The sequence below is a fragment of the Callorhinchus milii genome, unplaced genomic scaffold, assembly GCF_018977255.1.
Source record: "Callorhinchus milii isolate IMCB2004 unplaced genomic scaffold, IMCB_Cmil_1.0 Scaffold5, whole genome shotgun sequence".
Lineage (NCBI taxonomy): Eukaryota > Metazoa > Chordata > Chondrichthyes > Chimaeriformes > Callorhinchidae > Callorhinchus > Callorhinchus milii.
The window spans coordinates 60,017,685-60,035,310 of NW_024704746.1; the positions used below are offsets into that span (position 1 = coordinate 60,017,685).

Below are 17,626 nucleotides of genomic sequence, written 5' to 3' on the forward strand. Positions count from 1 at the left end.
CTTGCTTGCGAGCCAAGTGCTCTAACCACTGAGCTAATGTACAGAAAGGTATTTGGTTTCAGCGCTCTGAGATGCTACTCAGCGTAAAGTGCATTATATAAATGCAAGTTGTTGTTGTCGTTCTTTTGTACCCATTCCAAAAGCATGCCGTTGACATAGAAAAATTACATGAGTTTTGTCAAGGCTGTTAAATGCTTTGATTTTAATTGTTATTTTTAATCTCTTTTGAAATAAGGAGTTACAATCATCCTGTTCATAAAATAGTGCAGCACGTGATAAAACAGAGCATTGAATCAAGAAAGAAAATAAAACATTGTATGATGTTTTATTCAAATAAAATATTTGCAATTAAACTGCAGCTTGTATTCCTTATATTCTATTCTTGCTAGCTCAGGAGGTAGTGATGTAACAATATCTCAAAACACAACGCATCATTCATTTAATAATTCAATAAGCAGAAAATTTGTACAGGAATACTGAAATGTAATTGAAGAGATGAATAGGAGTTGCTGCTATGTTTTCTGCCTCAGATTGCTTTGCCGAGCAGCTTCCTCCAGTCTGGGCTCCAAGGTGACTTGCCTGGCAACGGAGTGTTGGAATCGAGTCAGCCCTCTGTGGCGGTCTCGGTAGTCCGGTTCCAGAGCCAGGCAGGTCTGCAGTATTCCAGGGCATTGGATTCACATAGAAAAATTGTGCTGATGACAGCACAGCCAGCCTGGCTCATCAGCAGGACCTGCAAAGCAGACCAGTCACTGTGGGCAAGGAGTCATCCCACTCAGCTCTCATTAACCTGCAACAACAACAAGAACAACAAAATTACATTTTTATAGCGCCTTTCATGTCGGGAGGACATCCCAGTGTACTGGACAGTCTGTGTTTCAGACCCGAACTGGGGTCGGAGTCGGGGAGGGTAGAGGGCAGGGGGGAAGGAGAGCGATCAAAAGCATGGTCGAAGAGGGTTTTGAGATGGGTCTTGATGGAGGCAAGGGAGGGGTTGAGGTGGAGGGAATGCGGGATGGAGTTCCAGAGGGTGGGGGCAGAGTGGCAGAAGGCCCGCCCGCCAATGGTGGGATGGGCGAGGCGGGGAATATGAAACAGGCTGGAGCCCGCTGAGCGGAGTAAGCGAGCAGGATGGTAGCGGGTTAGGAGGTCACAGAGGTAGGGGGGAGTAAGACCATGGAGGGCTTTGAAACTCAGGATCTTGAACTGTATCCTCTGCATGATGGGAAGCCAATAGAGTCGGGCGAGGATGGGAGCATTAGGGTCACAGAGCCTAGTGCAGGACAGGAAGCAGACCCCAGAGTTTTGGAAGATATGTAGCCAATGGAGGGAGGAGTTGGGGAGGCTGACAAGCAAGGAGTTTGCATAGTCAAGCCTCAATGTATGAGGGTTTTTGCGGCCTGCAGTGTGAGACAGTGGCGGAGCCAGGCGATGTTGCGGAGGTGGGGGAAGGCAGAGCAAGTCATGGCACGGATGTTGGACAGAAGGATACTTGAGAGTCAAACAGGATGCCAAGGTTCAAAGTCCCAATGGGTAGGGTGGTCCCAGCTGGACAAGCAGCGGGAAAGCTTGCCAGAACAGCAATATCAATGGCAAGCTACGTGGTTTTAGCTGGTTAGACTCCAGCAGTTGCACCAACACACACTCTGAGGTCCTCAAGCCTTGTCTTTTGCCAACCTGCACTAATACTTTCCAGAATTAGATAAGCAGGATGTGTTCTTCCAGGGAGAGAGTGTTCATTCCATTCCAGCAATCTATCTTTGAAATTTTCATGTGTAGATTGGAATGCATGAAATTCTCAGCTTGGTTTGGACACTCTTAAGCATGGTGATGGGCATCCGCATATGTCAGACACCCGGCTGACCAAACAAAAGTCTATTTTATCCCTCATGGATAGGAAATAATAACAACCTTTTTTTTGCATTGCCAAGAAACTCTGATTACTTAAGCTCTTAGATCAGATCGCCATGGAAGTTGTCCAATGTTAATTAAAATGGCACTTAGTGAAATACAAACATTCAGTTCTGCTATGATAAGACTCCTGATATGAGATTTATGAGATTTGTGGCAAACAATATTTCATGATTGCTGGTCTTAAGTGTATTATCCTGAAGTAGATGGTACAGGATGAATGCGAGACGCAAATCCAGATTAATGTTTAAGTGAAAGTAAAATGATCATAACCCATCAAGAGCCATTTCTTCGAGAGACCATGAACAATTCGGCCAATTATGGATACAACCCCATGTAGTTAGACAGCCAAAGGAAAGTTCTGCATAATTTCTCCCGAACCCCAAAGGTGATCAAGAACTTCAGAATTTCTATTCATCCTTAGAGCAATAGATTGCTCTCTGTGGATGGCAAATATAATATGAATAACCTTTGCATTTGATATAGTGCTTTTCAAGTTGGGAGGACATCTCGATGTCTTTCACAGGATTTACTGTAATGTATCGTGACTATGTATAATACAATACAATACAAAATTACATTTGTATAGCACCATTCATGTCAGGAGGACATCCCAAGGTGCTGGACAGTCAGGAATTTGGATAATAATAATAAAAATAATGATACTTGCTTTTGATATAGCACCTTATCACATCGTTGAGACATCTCAAAATGCTTCACAAAATATGCTGTAAAGTGGATTGACTTTTTTTTTAAGAGATTATTATCCTGGAAAGCAATCCACCAAACAACTAATAACCATGATCCTACTTACTGCTCAGTAAACAAAGGTCTGTGGAGTAAGGAAACTTGCCTCAGGTTTTTCCCTGCCCGGGAATCAAACCTGGGGATCCTCTAGGATGCGAGATGAGCGCTCTAACCACTATGCACATATATTGCTGATACAGACACAAGAACCATCTTGATCTATTAAATATTTGATAATTTCTGTCTATAATGTTCAAGTCTTCAGTCCCAAGGTATTTTTTCCTGTAAGCTCATGTGGAGCTTTATTTATAAAGAAATTATGTTGAGCTCAAGGCAGGATGCCATTCAATTCTGTACGAAACTTCAGTTAAGGCATATTAATAATAGTTCAGAAACAAAGTTAGACAAACTAAGGGAAACAAAGGCTGTATAATAATAATATAAAAATAATAATAATCCTTGCATTTGATATAGCACTTTTCATGTCTTCTAGATGTCTCAAAGCACTTCAAGGAATATACTGTGAGGTGAATTTACTGTACATTTGTGGGTGAAACGTGGCAGCCAATTGCACACAGCCAATTGCCCACAGTCGTGGATTGAGTGACCAAATTATTATGTATGTATTATTGCAGTGCAATACAATAAAGTCTATTATGTTTATCAGGATGTTGGCATAGTAAAATTGAATATATGATTTTTTGTAGTAGCTAGCCCTTGCACAAAGCCAAAACGTTATGATGACAAGATTGCAATAGGGAATAATAATAATAATAATCCTTAAATTGATATAGTGCTTTCAAGTCAGGGAGACATCTCAAAACACTTCATAAGATATATGGTAGACTGTCATGACTGGGTATTTTTTGTAGACATGAGTATCATTAGGACGAGGATCAATACCCTCGGAGGATGATGGAATGGGTGATGCCAGCTGGGAAATGGCCAAAACAAAATTCAAAGCTGAGATATTGAGTATGAATGGAACAGTGATAACTTTGGACAAAAGGTTGCTGGTATATAATAGGAGAGACTTGCAATGAGATCCATGGCCAAACTTGAAATGATGATTGGCTAATATTCAATCTATAGCATGCACAGACTATTTTACACATGTAAATATGCCCCACTCCTATTGGAGTGACAAATAGCTTATTAATCCATTGTCAGAACTTTCCCCTTTGTCAGAGATTGATCCACATTTTGGTTCAAGCCAATTATTGATCAATCAAAATCGCTATTTTTATTCAAAGAAAGAACACCCCTCAAGATGGAAAAGGAAAATATAAAATTAAATTGAAAAAACACAACTGAGAGGAAATGGGAGAATATGGAAATAAGGAACAGCAAACCACATTTATGCCTCGCAATTAATATACAAAATATCTTAAAGTACTTAATATTGTAAGTACTGGATACCAAGAGTTGAAGAAATTCAGTAAAGAAGACAAGATGAGATGAATCCAGAAGTTGTGCTGGAGTGACATTAGGTTTAAACGTTTGCAGAGAGTAGGAGGAGATGAAAATTGATTATTCACTTTTGTGGAACATTGTAAAATTGTCTGCCACTTTTGCTTGTACAATACACAGTCGCTACACTTCACAGTAAATCCTTTAAAGTACTTTGAAACATTTTGATGATTCGGTAAGGCACTACATCGTATGGTGGGATTAACATTCGGTTTATTATTAGGAACTGCATGTCCATTTCATACTTTAAAGTGACCCTTTAAAGTTTTTTTAGGAATCAGACTTTAGTGGGGATCGAATCGATTCACTCATTACATTTGTACTTAGTGGTAATTTCCCAGTCTAACCACCTCTGCTATGATTTAAGTCCAGGTTCAGACTGGTTTCCACACACAAATAAGAAGTCCTTGACTTAATCTTTGAAGATCTGCTCTGCATTCTGCTTGACAGCATGAATCAACTGCAATTATAATTCTGTCAACTTGGATCAGTGGACAGCACTCTTGCTCTGTATCAGAACTTTCAAGACTCACTGTGGGACTTGAGCTAACAGTTTAGACTGGCACTCTAGTGTTCTCGGAGTTCTGTTCAACCCTGAGCTGTCCTTTCTTCCTCATATCTGCGCCACAACTGGCACCGCCTTCCATCACCTCCGAAACATCGCCAGACTACGGCACTACCTCACCCCTCATACTGCTGAAACACTGGTCCACGCCTTTATGGGAACTCCCTCCTCGCCGGCCTTCCTGGCACCTCCCTCCACAAGCTGCAGGTCATTCAGAACTCTGCAGCTCGTGTACTGTCCCGCACCAGGCTTCGGGACCACATCACTCCCACCCTCGCTCACCTCCACTGGCTCCCCATCCCCCAGAGGATCGAATTCAAGATCCTCATCCTCAACTACAAGGCCATTCACGGCCTTGCTCCCTCCTACCTCTCCGACCTACTATCCCCCTATCTACCTGCCCGTACCTTCCATTCCTCTGGCTCCGGTCTGCTCCACATCCCCCGCCCCAACCACCCTACCATCGGTGGCCGGGCCTTCAGCCTCTCAGCCCCTGGGCTCTGGAACTCTATCCCCCAGTGCCTTCTTCTTGCCTCCTCCCTTTCCTCCTTCAAGGCCGGTCTCAAGACCTTTCTCTTTGACCGTCCCTTCAGCTCCCCTCTCGACTCTCTACCCCCTCCTCGCCCCCTCCCTTCCCTCCCCTCACCCTGACCATTTCGCCCCTGCTCGGGTGCTGACCCAACTGTACAGCGCCTTGGGACGTCCTCCCGACGTGAAAGACGCTCTATAATTGGAATCTTGTTGTTGTTGTTGTTGTTGTTGCAGTATTGGAGCAGCTCTGGTTACTGTTATTCGCATGAGATGTCAAACCAAGGTATTGCCTGCTTGTCCTCAGTTGCACATCAAAGACTAAAGGACATTATTCACAAAAAGGGAAGGGATTTTTTTTCCCATTGGCCAACAAAGCTCCACTTCAAAACTTGACAGTCACTAGTATTACCAAATGCCATGTTTGCCCACAAACACAAATTCTACGAAGTGCTTTGACATGAAAAGTGCTATCCAAATGTCAAGATTATTATTATTATAATAATTACTGTAAAATGTTTTGAGTCATTTCAAGATACTATGCAACATAAACATGCAAAATGTTTCCTTCCAATTGAGAGCAAGCTTTCAAGAGTCACATATACATATTGCTGAAGTACAATTCCATTTGTGTTTGCCTCTGGAACTCCATCCCACATTCCCTCCGCCTCACCGTCTCCCTTGCCTCCTTCAAGACCCGTCCCAAGACCCTCCTCTTCGACTGTGCCTTTGGTCACCCTCTTACCCCTCCGCTCCCCACCCTCCACCCTTCCTGATCCCAACCACTAGCTTCGGTGTGGACTCCTGACTGTCCAGCGCCTTGGGACGTCCCGACGTGAAAGACGCTATACAAATGTGATCTGTTGTTCTTGTTGTTGCTTTCATATTCCAGAGTCAGATGAATGGACACAAAATATACCTTATATACTGTATGCTGTATAACGGTAGGGAAGGAAGCTTTTCAAATAATCCCTCCAAAAAAACAAAAACAATAATAAATTGGTCATTTTCAATCCATGACTGTTTGTGGGACATTGCTGTGCGCAATTGGCTGCCGCGTTCGCCCACAAATATACAGTCAATTCACTTTACAGTGTGTTCTGTGAAGCGCTTTGGGACATCCTCCCGACATGAAAAGCGCTATATCAAATGCAAGGATTATTATTATTATTATAGTGCACCAGTACACTCTGCAAAAGAATGATTTAGGCTTATGAACCTGCACTCAGTGAGTTCTGGGATATTTTGCAGAAGTAACGAAGTAGAAAATGACAGCTCAGTCAAGGCATGCTGCCCATCTCCACTTCCTGTGAATGGATAAGAGCAGAATTGGCAAAAGCGTGGGTACAAATTGCCTGCCTCGTCTCTCAGTTCCTAGGACATTATGTCGTTCACCTCGAGAAGGGGCGAGACTGTTGCAAAACAGTGTAATATTGAAAAAAAATCTGTTGGCATCAGCAATGATGCCCAACTGGGAATTACTGAAGAAACCACAACATATTCTTCAATGACTGATGGCTGGTGTCGGTTTTCAATGGACACAAGTGAATAAGAAGGTTTCACAGCAATAATAATTTTAAAAGCAGTTCCCATATCTCTCTCTCTCTCTACATATATGTAATTGTGTGTGTGTGAACTCTGCAAGTCTTAAAATATTACTGTTGTATGTCATTTTTTCTAACAATGGAAGGTTTATTTTATGAATGATTCATAAGCATTTTATACCCCCAATAATTCACAACCTTTGCTTTGTAGCTTCTGGTTTGTGAAATTCATAGCAAAGAATGCAGCCCTCAATTCTTGCTATTCACTGCAGTTAATAATAAACAAAATAATCCTTATTTGCCGTAGTGGCTTTCACATCAGGTGGATGTCTCAAAGTGATTCACAAGATTTACTGTAAAGTGTAGTGATTGATATTTACCAAACATAAGCTGCAAATTTGGTAAATTGTTGAATTACCACCGACATTGGTTTTCTGTTGTTCTTAAAAGAAGTTTACTGAAAAAACTGGCATCAAAATTAAAGCTGTATTAAAGATTTGCCAAATTCTGAAAATCTGATATAGTACATAAATAGAAGTGAATTTTCTCCCCAAAATGAATCCAGTTTGCAAAAATCGTAAATTAGGCCCTATTATATCTGTATTTTTACATTTCTAAATAATTAAATATTGATTAAATGGAAGACAGAACATGTGTACAATATAATGTTAAAGACAAATAGCACCCAGCCAGACAAAACTGCTCTGTGCAAATTGGTTCCGTGCTCACCCACAAAATACCCAGTGAACTGTACCCTACAGCAAATCCTGAGAAACACTTTAAGACATGCTTCTAATTTTCAAGATGAGGTAGATAGATACTTGTTTGATCAGGGTATTAAGGGATATGTGGCAAGGGTAGGTAACTGGACTTGAGGTATAGATCAGCCATGATCTTATAAAATGGCAGAACAGGCTTGAGGGGCTGAATAGTCTACACCTGTTTCTATGTCTGTGTATCTATGTCTATGTATCTACATATGAAAGGCGCTATGTCAAACGCAACGATTATTTATTTTATTTTTGAAATGAATGACCACATTTGTATGGGGGTTTGTTCCCTGGTCTGTTTTTTTAATGATTCCATGAGATCTTTGAAGTCCTCCTGAAAAGCTAGTTCTCATCCAAATGACAACAATTCCCACGATGCCACGCCCCCCAGTACTGCACTGGAATGTCGGCCAAGACTATGAGATCCAAGTTTCAAAGTGGAGTTTGAACCCACAACTTTCTATCTCAGAGAAGTGTGTCTTGACCAGCAGTCCCCCAGGTAAATATTGGTCATTCACTCCATTGCTGTTTGTGGGACATTGCTGTGGGCAAATATTCCGGTATAAAAATAATAATAATAATAAAAATAATCCTTGCATTTGTTATAGTGCTTCTCATGTCTTCTAGACGTCTCAAAGGGCTTCACAGAATATGCTGTAAAGTGAATTGACTGTATATTTGTGGGTGAAAAAAATACACAATCACTACAGTAAATCCTGTGAAGCACGTTGAGACATGAAATTTCAACGGCGCGATGAGGTGCTATATCTAATGCCAGGATTATTATTATTATTGATTTAGTGCTAGTGCTAATTTACGGAACACTTTAAGAATATATCCAATGTTACACAATTTCCGGTTCTGAAATATTGTATGTCAAGATTTTTTTAGATTTCTGTGGAGCTGACCATTTGTCAATTCATTCTTCAAAAAAACTCAGGCAAGAAGGAATTTTTTATGTGACTTGCTTCCTTTGTAAAACTAAGGCTCTTTTATTCGTTATGCTCCATCGGTTATTTTCATTAATAATTTGCCTTCAATCTCCAAAATGTTTTGACCTATGTGGTTACAATATCACAAAAGCAAAATTTGTATATCCTTGCTTGAATTATACGCATCTCTCAGTTGAATTGCTTTCTCACAGCACAGTGATACCCACAGCAATCATTAGGATTCATTGGGGATTTCGCTGAACCCCAAAATTGGGCATTTAATCTTTTTCCCGCCTTTGTTATCAAAATTATCTGAGCAGGAAGTATAAGCCTATTTATTATCATTTTTACACCTTACAATACACACAAATTTACTTTTATATCATGTCTTTCATGTCGGGAGGACGTCCCAAGGCGCTTAACAATCCTGGCTTGGCACAACTTGCTCATCAGCAGTACAACTTGAACATTGAAGTGTTTTTAATCTCCAGAATGACAGAAATTCAAAAAAGTGATAGCTGCTCCCATCAGTCTATACAGACCAATAGAAGTAGATTCATCAGTCATAATAATCCTTGCATTTAATATATATTTTGTCGTCAAAATGTTGCAAAGGGCTTCTGTCCTGATGGGTGCTAATTTAGCTGACAACCCAATGCAGTGCTGGATATGTGTTGCATCATCAGAAATACCGTTCGGATGAGGCATTAAACCAAGCTCCCTCCTTTCCCTCCCCTCACCCTGACCATTTCCCCCCTGACCCAACTGTACAGCGCCTTGGGACGTCCCCCCGACGTGAAAGGCGCTCTATAAATAGAATCTTGTTGTTGTTGTCCCATCTACCTGTTCAGGTGGATGCTGAAGATCCCATGGCACTATTCAAAAAGAGAAGGGAGTTTCTCTCTCCCGGAGTTTTGGCTGACAATCCGCCAAATAAAATTGGTCATTCACTCCATGTCTGTCTGTCGGACATGGCTGTGCACAACTGGCTTCCGAGTTTCACCCACGAAATACACAGTCCACAAACTTTACAGTGTATCCTGTGAAAAGCTTTTGAGACATCTTAACAACGTGATAAGGTGCTGTATCAAATGCTAGGATTAGTATTATTATTATCATTATCTGTTGGCAGTAGACGTTAGGTGTTATATTTGACTTTGGCATCCCTGGGCTGGAGAAGGAAAAGTCAACAGGAGTTCTCGCTATATGATTACTATCCAGGGATTCTTCATTGAACTTGGCTGCGATGCTCTAACAGTTCAACAGATGCTGATACTCACTGTCCAGTATCACACATGGAGAAGGATGTAGTTAAGTGAGATATTGAAAGATACTTATCACCTTTGGGAGAGGAGGAAGAGGAGGGAGAATCGACAATAAAAGAAAAAGCCCATAATAAAGCAGAATCGTGACAAAATAATAAAGGAAATTAAAAACTAAATGCCTGAGGAAAATCGTATCCTAATTTTTGCCCTTGGCTAGAAAACAAAATTAATTAGAAATCATAGATCCGAAATTTGCCGGTCTCAATCCAATGTTAACCCTAACCCTAACCCTCATTGTCTTAATTTTAGGACTCAATTCAGAAAAACAGCGCAGCAAACCTTGTTTTTCAAAAATTAAACTTAAATGGAAGAATGTTCCAAAATCCTATATATGGCCATTAATTTTATAATAATAATAATCCTTGCATTTAATATAGCACCTTATCATGTCATTGAGATGTCTCAAATCGTTTCATGATATATATCGTAAAATGAATTGACTGCATACTTTGTGGGTGAAATGCGGCAGCCAATTGCAAACAACAATTTTGAAGCAACATGTTCTTTAAATCCAAGACCATGATAAAGTCTAGGCCACTGAAGGGAAGGCGCCAGTTTCAGTGTTTGTTGGGAGTTAACATCATGTAAAAGGTAATACCAATTACTCCAGAAAACAGCAACAGTCTGTACGGTGGGAAAGTGATATTAGAGAATAGTTTAATGTTACCAAAGTTCTCTCTCATTATCACTGAATTCAGAAATATACATACCAGACAGACAAAAGCAGTGGAAAATTGCACTGAGCCAAAGCAACATGTATTAATTCCATTGTACGAAGCAGGAAAGTCTGCCTGCAAGTTCTTGTCGATATTCACCTAGCATTAATTCACAACGTCAGTTAATTTCTGTCGCGGTAATCACTTTGTTTTTTGTTGCACCTCATTGTTCTTTCTTGATAGGCTGTCAGGGTGCATTGGATTCTGTTGCAAAGTGTTGCTTACAATTGTATGACCCAGTTCATCTGCCGAATGTTCGTAAAATGAAAAAACGTTTCAGCACAGAAGGAAACTATTAGGCCCATCGTGCCTGTGGCAAGACAGCTCTCACACAAGGGATAATGCAGGTGCTTCTATCACTTGTGTTGATTAGTTCCATGAAATGAAATTGAATTAAGATTATCCTGATATTATTCGGGTGAAGAAGTGAAAAGGATTAAGCAGCTAAGAATAAATCTACAAACCACTTAATTATTTCTTGTGTTATTTGAATACTTCAATAAGAATACGTGTGACATATAATTAATTTAAGGCAACACAAACTAAGTGTCAGCCTGTCTCAGTTAGCAGCACATTTGCCTCTGAGTCAGAAGGTTGTGGGTTCACGCCTCACGAAGGACTTCAACTCATATACTCTAAGCTGATATTCTAATGCAATGCTGGGGTTGCATTGCCTGAGATGTTATTTAGGCAGATGTTAAAGATCCCATGGCACTATTCGAAAAGAAAAGGGAGTTTCTCTTGGTGTCTGGACAATAATCCCCAAATAAAATTGGTCACTCACTTTGTGGTTGTTTGTGGGACATTCCTGTGTGTGATTGGCCTGCCACATTTGCCGACAAAATCACTCCACTTCACATTAAATCAAAATGCTTCTGACGTGAAAGGCACCATTCCAAAAGCAAGAATTATTATTATTAAACTCGTTCTCCTCCTTCATCCCCGTTCTCACCTTCAAAGCCCTCCAAGGTCTTGCTCCCCCCTACCTCTCCGACCTCCTAATTCCGTATCAGCCTGTCCGCTCCCTCTGCTCGGCGGACACTGACCTGTTTCAGGTCCCCTGCACTTCCCGCCCCACCATTGGCCATCAGGCATGCAGCATCTCTGCTCCGGAACACTCTGGAACTCTATCCCGCAATCCTTCTGCCTCATCCCCTTTCTTGCCTCTTTCAAGTCCCTTCTAAAGACCTTCCTCTTCGACCATGCCTTCGGCTACCCTCCCACCCCCACCCCCCTGCCCTCAACCCCACTTAACCCCAATTCCCAGCTCAGGTCCAAAAACCCTGACTGTCCAGTGCCCTGGGATGTCTTTACGATGTGAAGAGTGACAGACGAGTGTAATTTGTTGTTGTTGTTAAACTAGTAGAATGGTTTTGCTGGGTAGAAAATCCTATCCTGTTTTGTTTTGCTGTGCCACATAACCATACAGTGATTTATCCACATTGAGGTTCTGATGTAGAATAACCAACAAGTGTGAATACTCTATTTAGGTTCATTTTATCAAACCCCATCACGATCTTAAACACCTCAAACATCAGCTCAATTTTCTCATCGCCAGGGATAAAAGCTCTACCTTGTCCAATCTTTCTTGACATCTGCGCCCTATTGTTCCGAGGAAAATCCCAATAAATCTACACTGCACTCAATGCCACAATATGCTTCTTGTGAAGCAAGCTATCTTGTAAAGTGTTTTGTAAAGCACACGGGAAAATCTGTGATAATATTTTGAATTATACAATAGTATAATTACACCATTGCTCACATTTGACGTGAGATATGAAGTATATATCAGTCCTTGTCTGTTTATAGATGAACTTGCCAGCCAATTTGCACACAGCAAGGTCCCACAAACAGCCATTAAAAGAATGATCATTTTTTACGAGGGGAATTGTTGGGCAGGACACTAGGAGTAACTCCCTTCATTTTTGGAGTTGTGTCATGGGAACCATAACATCCACCTGAACAGGCAGACAGAAACTTTGGTTTAACATCTAATCTCGACCTCTAGTCCATCTTAACGTTGTGATGGAAAGGTGGAAGGTTGGTAGGGTGGATATTCTAGAAGAATCAGATCAAATGAGCTTTGTTTATCTGAACAACTCCTGTGATCCTTAAGAGAAGCTGCAGAAAACTGGCTTCAATATTAAAACTGTATTTACGAATTTGTCAAATTCTCTCCCCGGACATACCAAGGGCAACATGCAGATGAAATGCACTATTCAATCTTCTTCAAATATTCTGCACTCTGGTTAATAAACTTCTATTTTTCATCTCTGTCAATCTGTGGAGTCCTGTAGCTCAGTGGTTAGAGCACTCGCTTTGCAAGTGAGAGACCCGAGTTCAATTCCAGGCAGAGGGCGAAACCTTGGGCAAGTTTCCTTACTCCATATGCCGAATAATAATCACTCCAAAAACAAAAACAATAATAAATTGGTCATTTTCAATCTACGACTGTTTGTGGGACATTGCTGTGCGCAATTGGCTGCTGCGTTCGCCCACAAAAAATACAGTCAATTCACTTTACAGTGTGTTCTGTGAAGCGCTTTGGGACGTCCTCCCGACGTGAAAAGCGCTATATCAAATGCAAGGATTATTTATCTTTGTTCAGCAGTAACTGTGCAGACATGTTATTAAATATTTTATTGCTCTCAGTGTCACACTGTGCAGTCTCATTCCAGGGCTCCTATTCTTGCTGTGATTTTGTTGACAAAGCAGCACGGCACTAGCCCTCAACTTTTCCAGCTACATTTGATAATTTCTGACTCTAAAAAACTTCTAATAATACTGTATTTGGCTGGATTTCATATTTGCTAGTTCAATGCAAATAAAATGCTCCATCAAGTCCTATCACTGACAAGCTAAAGCTTTGTTCAGGTACCTTATATGAATCACATGAGTAAATTCTGCAGCCATGAGCCATTGTTTTGTGCATCAAGTAAAAGCACTAAAATAAGCTGTAAAATGCCAGACTCACAATTGCTATTCACTTTATCAGGAGGTGTCAGCGTGGCTCAGCTGGTAACAATCTCACCTCTGAGTCAGAAAGTTATGGGTTCAAAACCCATGTCAGGAGTTTGAGCTTGTAGCCCAGGCTAACGTGGGGGTGCTCTGCGTTGTTGGCAGGACTCCCTGCTTCGAGTCAGATGTTAAACCAGGGTCCTGCGTGCTTGTTCAGGTGGATGTTAAAGATCCTGTGGCACTATTCAGAAAGAGAAGGGAGTTTCTGCTGGTGTTCTAGTCAAGAGTGGTTATTCACTTCATGGCTGTGAGACATTGCTTCGTGCAAATCGGTTACCGTTTTAGCGTCCACATTATACACTTCACAGTAAATCCTGTGAGACACTTTAAGACGTTCCGAAACGTTGTCCAAAGGGAAGGGTGCTATATAACCGCAAGTTGTTGTTAAGATGTCTTCCTGATCTGAAAGGCACTGTATCAAATACAATTACTTCACAAATAAAGTGTTTATGTAATGCACCAATATTTGAAAGGAACACAGCACAGCAGGTACACAAATGCACTGCGGGCTGACATTTTACTTTGTTATAAAAACAATATTTTCATATAGAAACAAAGTAGTTGTGTTGCCACAACAATTGTAAGAAACAGAACAATACAAGCCAGGAGAATGAATGTCTGTGCCGCATTCATGAGATGAGGTCAATTTTCAAAAGCTGGCATTGTGTAAGTACTGTGAGATCCTTCAGAGATGTATCCTAAGTGGCAGTTTCAGAGCTTTTGTGCTGATTTGTAAAGACTCCAAATCCACACTTGATTCTAATGCAAATTGTGGAACAATAACAATGCATAAAGGTTTAATAGTTCACGCCTGAGTTTCCAAAAAGAGCACACATATGCTGCATTTACTGCAGCTTGCAAACTTCTGAGGTGGAAAAGAAACATTAAAATTAATGCTAGTTTTCCACCTGGATTTCCTTCAAGGAAAACGTCTGATTGCATTTAGGTTAAAACATTTGAGTATGATTTATTGTCTGTATGTGGATGCTATTCTGTCATATATACTTCACTCATAAAATATACAATCAATTCACCTTACAGTATATTCTGTGAAGCGCTTTGAGACATCTCGAAAAAGTGATAAGGCACTATATCAAATAATAATAATAATCCTTCCATTTGATATAGAGCTTTTCATGTCTTCTAGACGTCTCAAAGCGCTTCACAGAATATACTGTAAAGCGAATTGACTGTATATTTGTGAGCGAAATTCGGCAACTGATTGCACACAGCAGTGTCCCACAAACAGTCATGAATTGAAGTGACCAATTTATTATTTATTTTTCTTGAGGGTTTATTATCAGGTGTGTGGAGTAAGGAAACTTGCCCAAGACGTTGTCCTGCCAGGAATCGAACCCAGGTCTCTCGTTTGAGAGACGAGTGCTCTAACCACTGAGCTGCAGGACTCCATGCTATATGGAGCTATATCAAATGCAAGGATTATTATTATACAGAGTTCCTTATTCTGCATTGTTACCATTAAATGGGAATGACTGCATTACAATGATAGTCATGTCTGCCACCGTGAAAAATATAGTGCAATCCATGGCCCAGTGTTTTACCCTGTGCTTTACTAACAAATTGTCAGACTGGGAGGAGTCAGTGACTTTCCTTCAAGATTCCTTGCATGGTGAGCTCCTGATCTTAGCCAGCTTTTTGGGGAATAGTCAGATAATAAAGATGAGGTAGTTCCCCACTGGGATGGAAATCCTTAGAACAAGCCAGTCAGAGGCACTCTCATAGTGTCTGGGGGGTTTCAATCTGCTGGTTGGCTACGTCACCAACATTGCCTTAATACACTTGTGGTGAAATCCTATAGCAAGTACACACCCCATGGTCATTAACTTCACCAACCAGTGAAATATATGCTCCTGTTGCAAATATTCTAATTGCAATTAAATGCCGTGATTTCATGGCATGCATTTATAATAATAATCCTTGCATTTGATATAGCGCCATACCATGTCTTTGAGACGTCCCAAAGCGCTTCACAGAATATACTGTAAAGTGAATTGACTGTACATTTGTGGGCAAAACGCAGCAGCCAATTGCACACAGCAGTGTCCCACAAACAATTGTGGATTGAGTGACTAATTTATTATTATTATATTTTTTGAAGGAATTATTCCCCCCGGAAAAGTGATGCACCAATCAACTAACAACTGGGTTCCTACTTACTGCTTGATAAATAGAGGAAAAGCTCATTATCGTGGCCGATAGATAGACACTATGCTAAGCTGTAAGAAGAATATCACCTCTATTGTAAATAAGAGCAGCTGAGATAGAAGCTCGGAGATGGCTATTTGTCACCTCACTTATTTCAAGCAAAGGCACCTAAAGGAATGGAAAAATTAGGTAAATTGAGGAAAATAATAATGATAATATATAATATCCTTAATTTCAAATGGCGCTTTATCACGTCATCAAAATATCTCAAAGCCCTTCACAGGATTTGCTGTAAAGCATTGTGAGTGTTTGCCCACAAAATATACAGTCACTCCACTTTACAGTATATGAGAAGTGCTTTGAGATGTCTCAATGACATGATAAGGCAATACATCATTATTATTTTTTTTCTCTTTGACCGTGTCTTCAGCTCCCCTCTCGACTCTCTACCCCCTCCTCGCTCCCTCCCTTCCCTCACCTCACCCTGACCATTTCCCCCCTGCTCGGGTCCTGACCCAACTGTACAGCGCCTTGGGACGTCCTCCCGACGTGAAAGGCGCTCAATAAATGGAATCTTGTTGTTGTTGTTGTTGTTATTATCTGTTGGTGAATGCAACAGCTAAATTCCACACAGCAATGCTCCTCAAACAGCTATACACAACATACTGTTATACTCTGCTAAAGTCCCACATAGACTTGTCACATCAATCTAAAATTAGAACTGAAGGTGAAAGCCGCCTTTGGAAGTGAATACATCTGCAGAGAAAGCTTATGTTCCTTCTCCACTTAGAAATTGAGGTCTGTTGTTGAGAGTGCAATGACACAGCTTAACAGCATTGGGGAGTGGATGAAATTTCCATCTTCACTCCACTAATTTGCTACGTTTTGCTGTGTTGCAGGAGAGAAATAAAATCAGATGTGGCGTTCTCAGCAGGCGGATTTCATATCCTCAAGCTTTACTACAACAATAATAATAATAAACCTTGCATTTGATATAGCACTGTAAACCAAAATGCACAAAGTGGAGTCCTGGAGCATATTGCTTAGAGCACTTGCTTCGCAAACGAGAGGACCTGTGTTCGATTCCCGGCAAGTTTGCTTCCTCCACGTGCCTCTGTTTACCTAGCAGTAAGTAGTAGCCCGTTTTTTAGTCGACTGTCGGATTGCTTTTCCGGGGGTAATCCCTTCAAAATAAATAAATAAATCAATAAATAAATAATAATAATAATTTGGTCACTCAAACAAGTAATTTGGTTTCACCCAAAATACATACAGTCAATACACTTTACAGTATATTCTGTGAAGCGCTTTGAGACGTCTCGAAGACGTGATAAGGAATTCTATGAAATGCGAGGATTATTATTGTAACTCTGTTTACATATGCAAATTTGCAAGCCAGTGTGCACACAGCTATTAAGTGAATGATCAATTTCAATCATTTCTTTGCCTATCATGTCTTTGACTCTTACATCCACATTTGAACTTGATTTAACATTATCTTCCAAAGGATGTCACCCCTGACAGTACAGCCTAACACTGAACAGCAATGTCAGCCTAAACTGTGAACACAAAGTCCTAGCATGGAGCTTGAAGCCACAAACCCCTGTTCCAGAAGCCAAAGTGCTACTAAAGAGCCAAGCTGACAGCTGAGAGCAGTCCTACAACAACAATAACTTGAACTTATATAGCGCCTTCCGCACAGGACAGTGTCTCAGAGCGCTTAACAGTCGCGGAGCCTGACTCCGAGCGGGAAGGGGGTGGGATGGGAGATGACGGTAAGCACCATTGAAGGAAAAGGTTTTCAGGCGGGACTTGAAAAAGGGAAGAGAGGGGGCAAGGCGGAGGGATTGAGGGAGAGTGTTCCAGAGTTTCAGGGCATTGTGGCTGAAAGCGCGACCTCCGATGGTGGGGCAGTGGGTGCGAGGGATGAGGAG

The 17,626-nt window shown here is 41.0% G+C and overlaps 1 protein-coding gene across 1 annotated transcript in view; it reads right to left on the minus strand.

Moving 5' to 3' along the window:
* Positions 1–3,475: 3,475 nt before the first annotated feature.
* chtopa (chromatin target of PRMT1a) overlaps positions 3,476–17,626 on the minus strand; it is a 33,765-nt gene continuing 19,614 nt past the window's right edge. The window contains exon 2 of the mRNA XM_042335452.1: positions 3,476–3,592. Within this exon, the coding sequence (XP_042191386.1) occupies positions 3,476–3,592 (117 nt within the window). The remainder of the gene's footprint in view (positions 3,593–17,626) is intronic.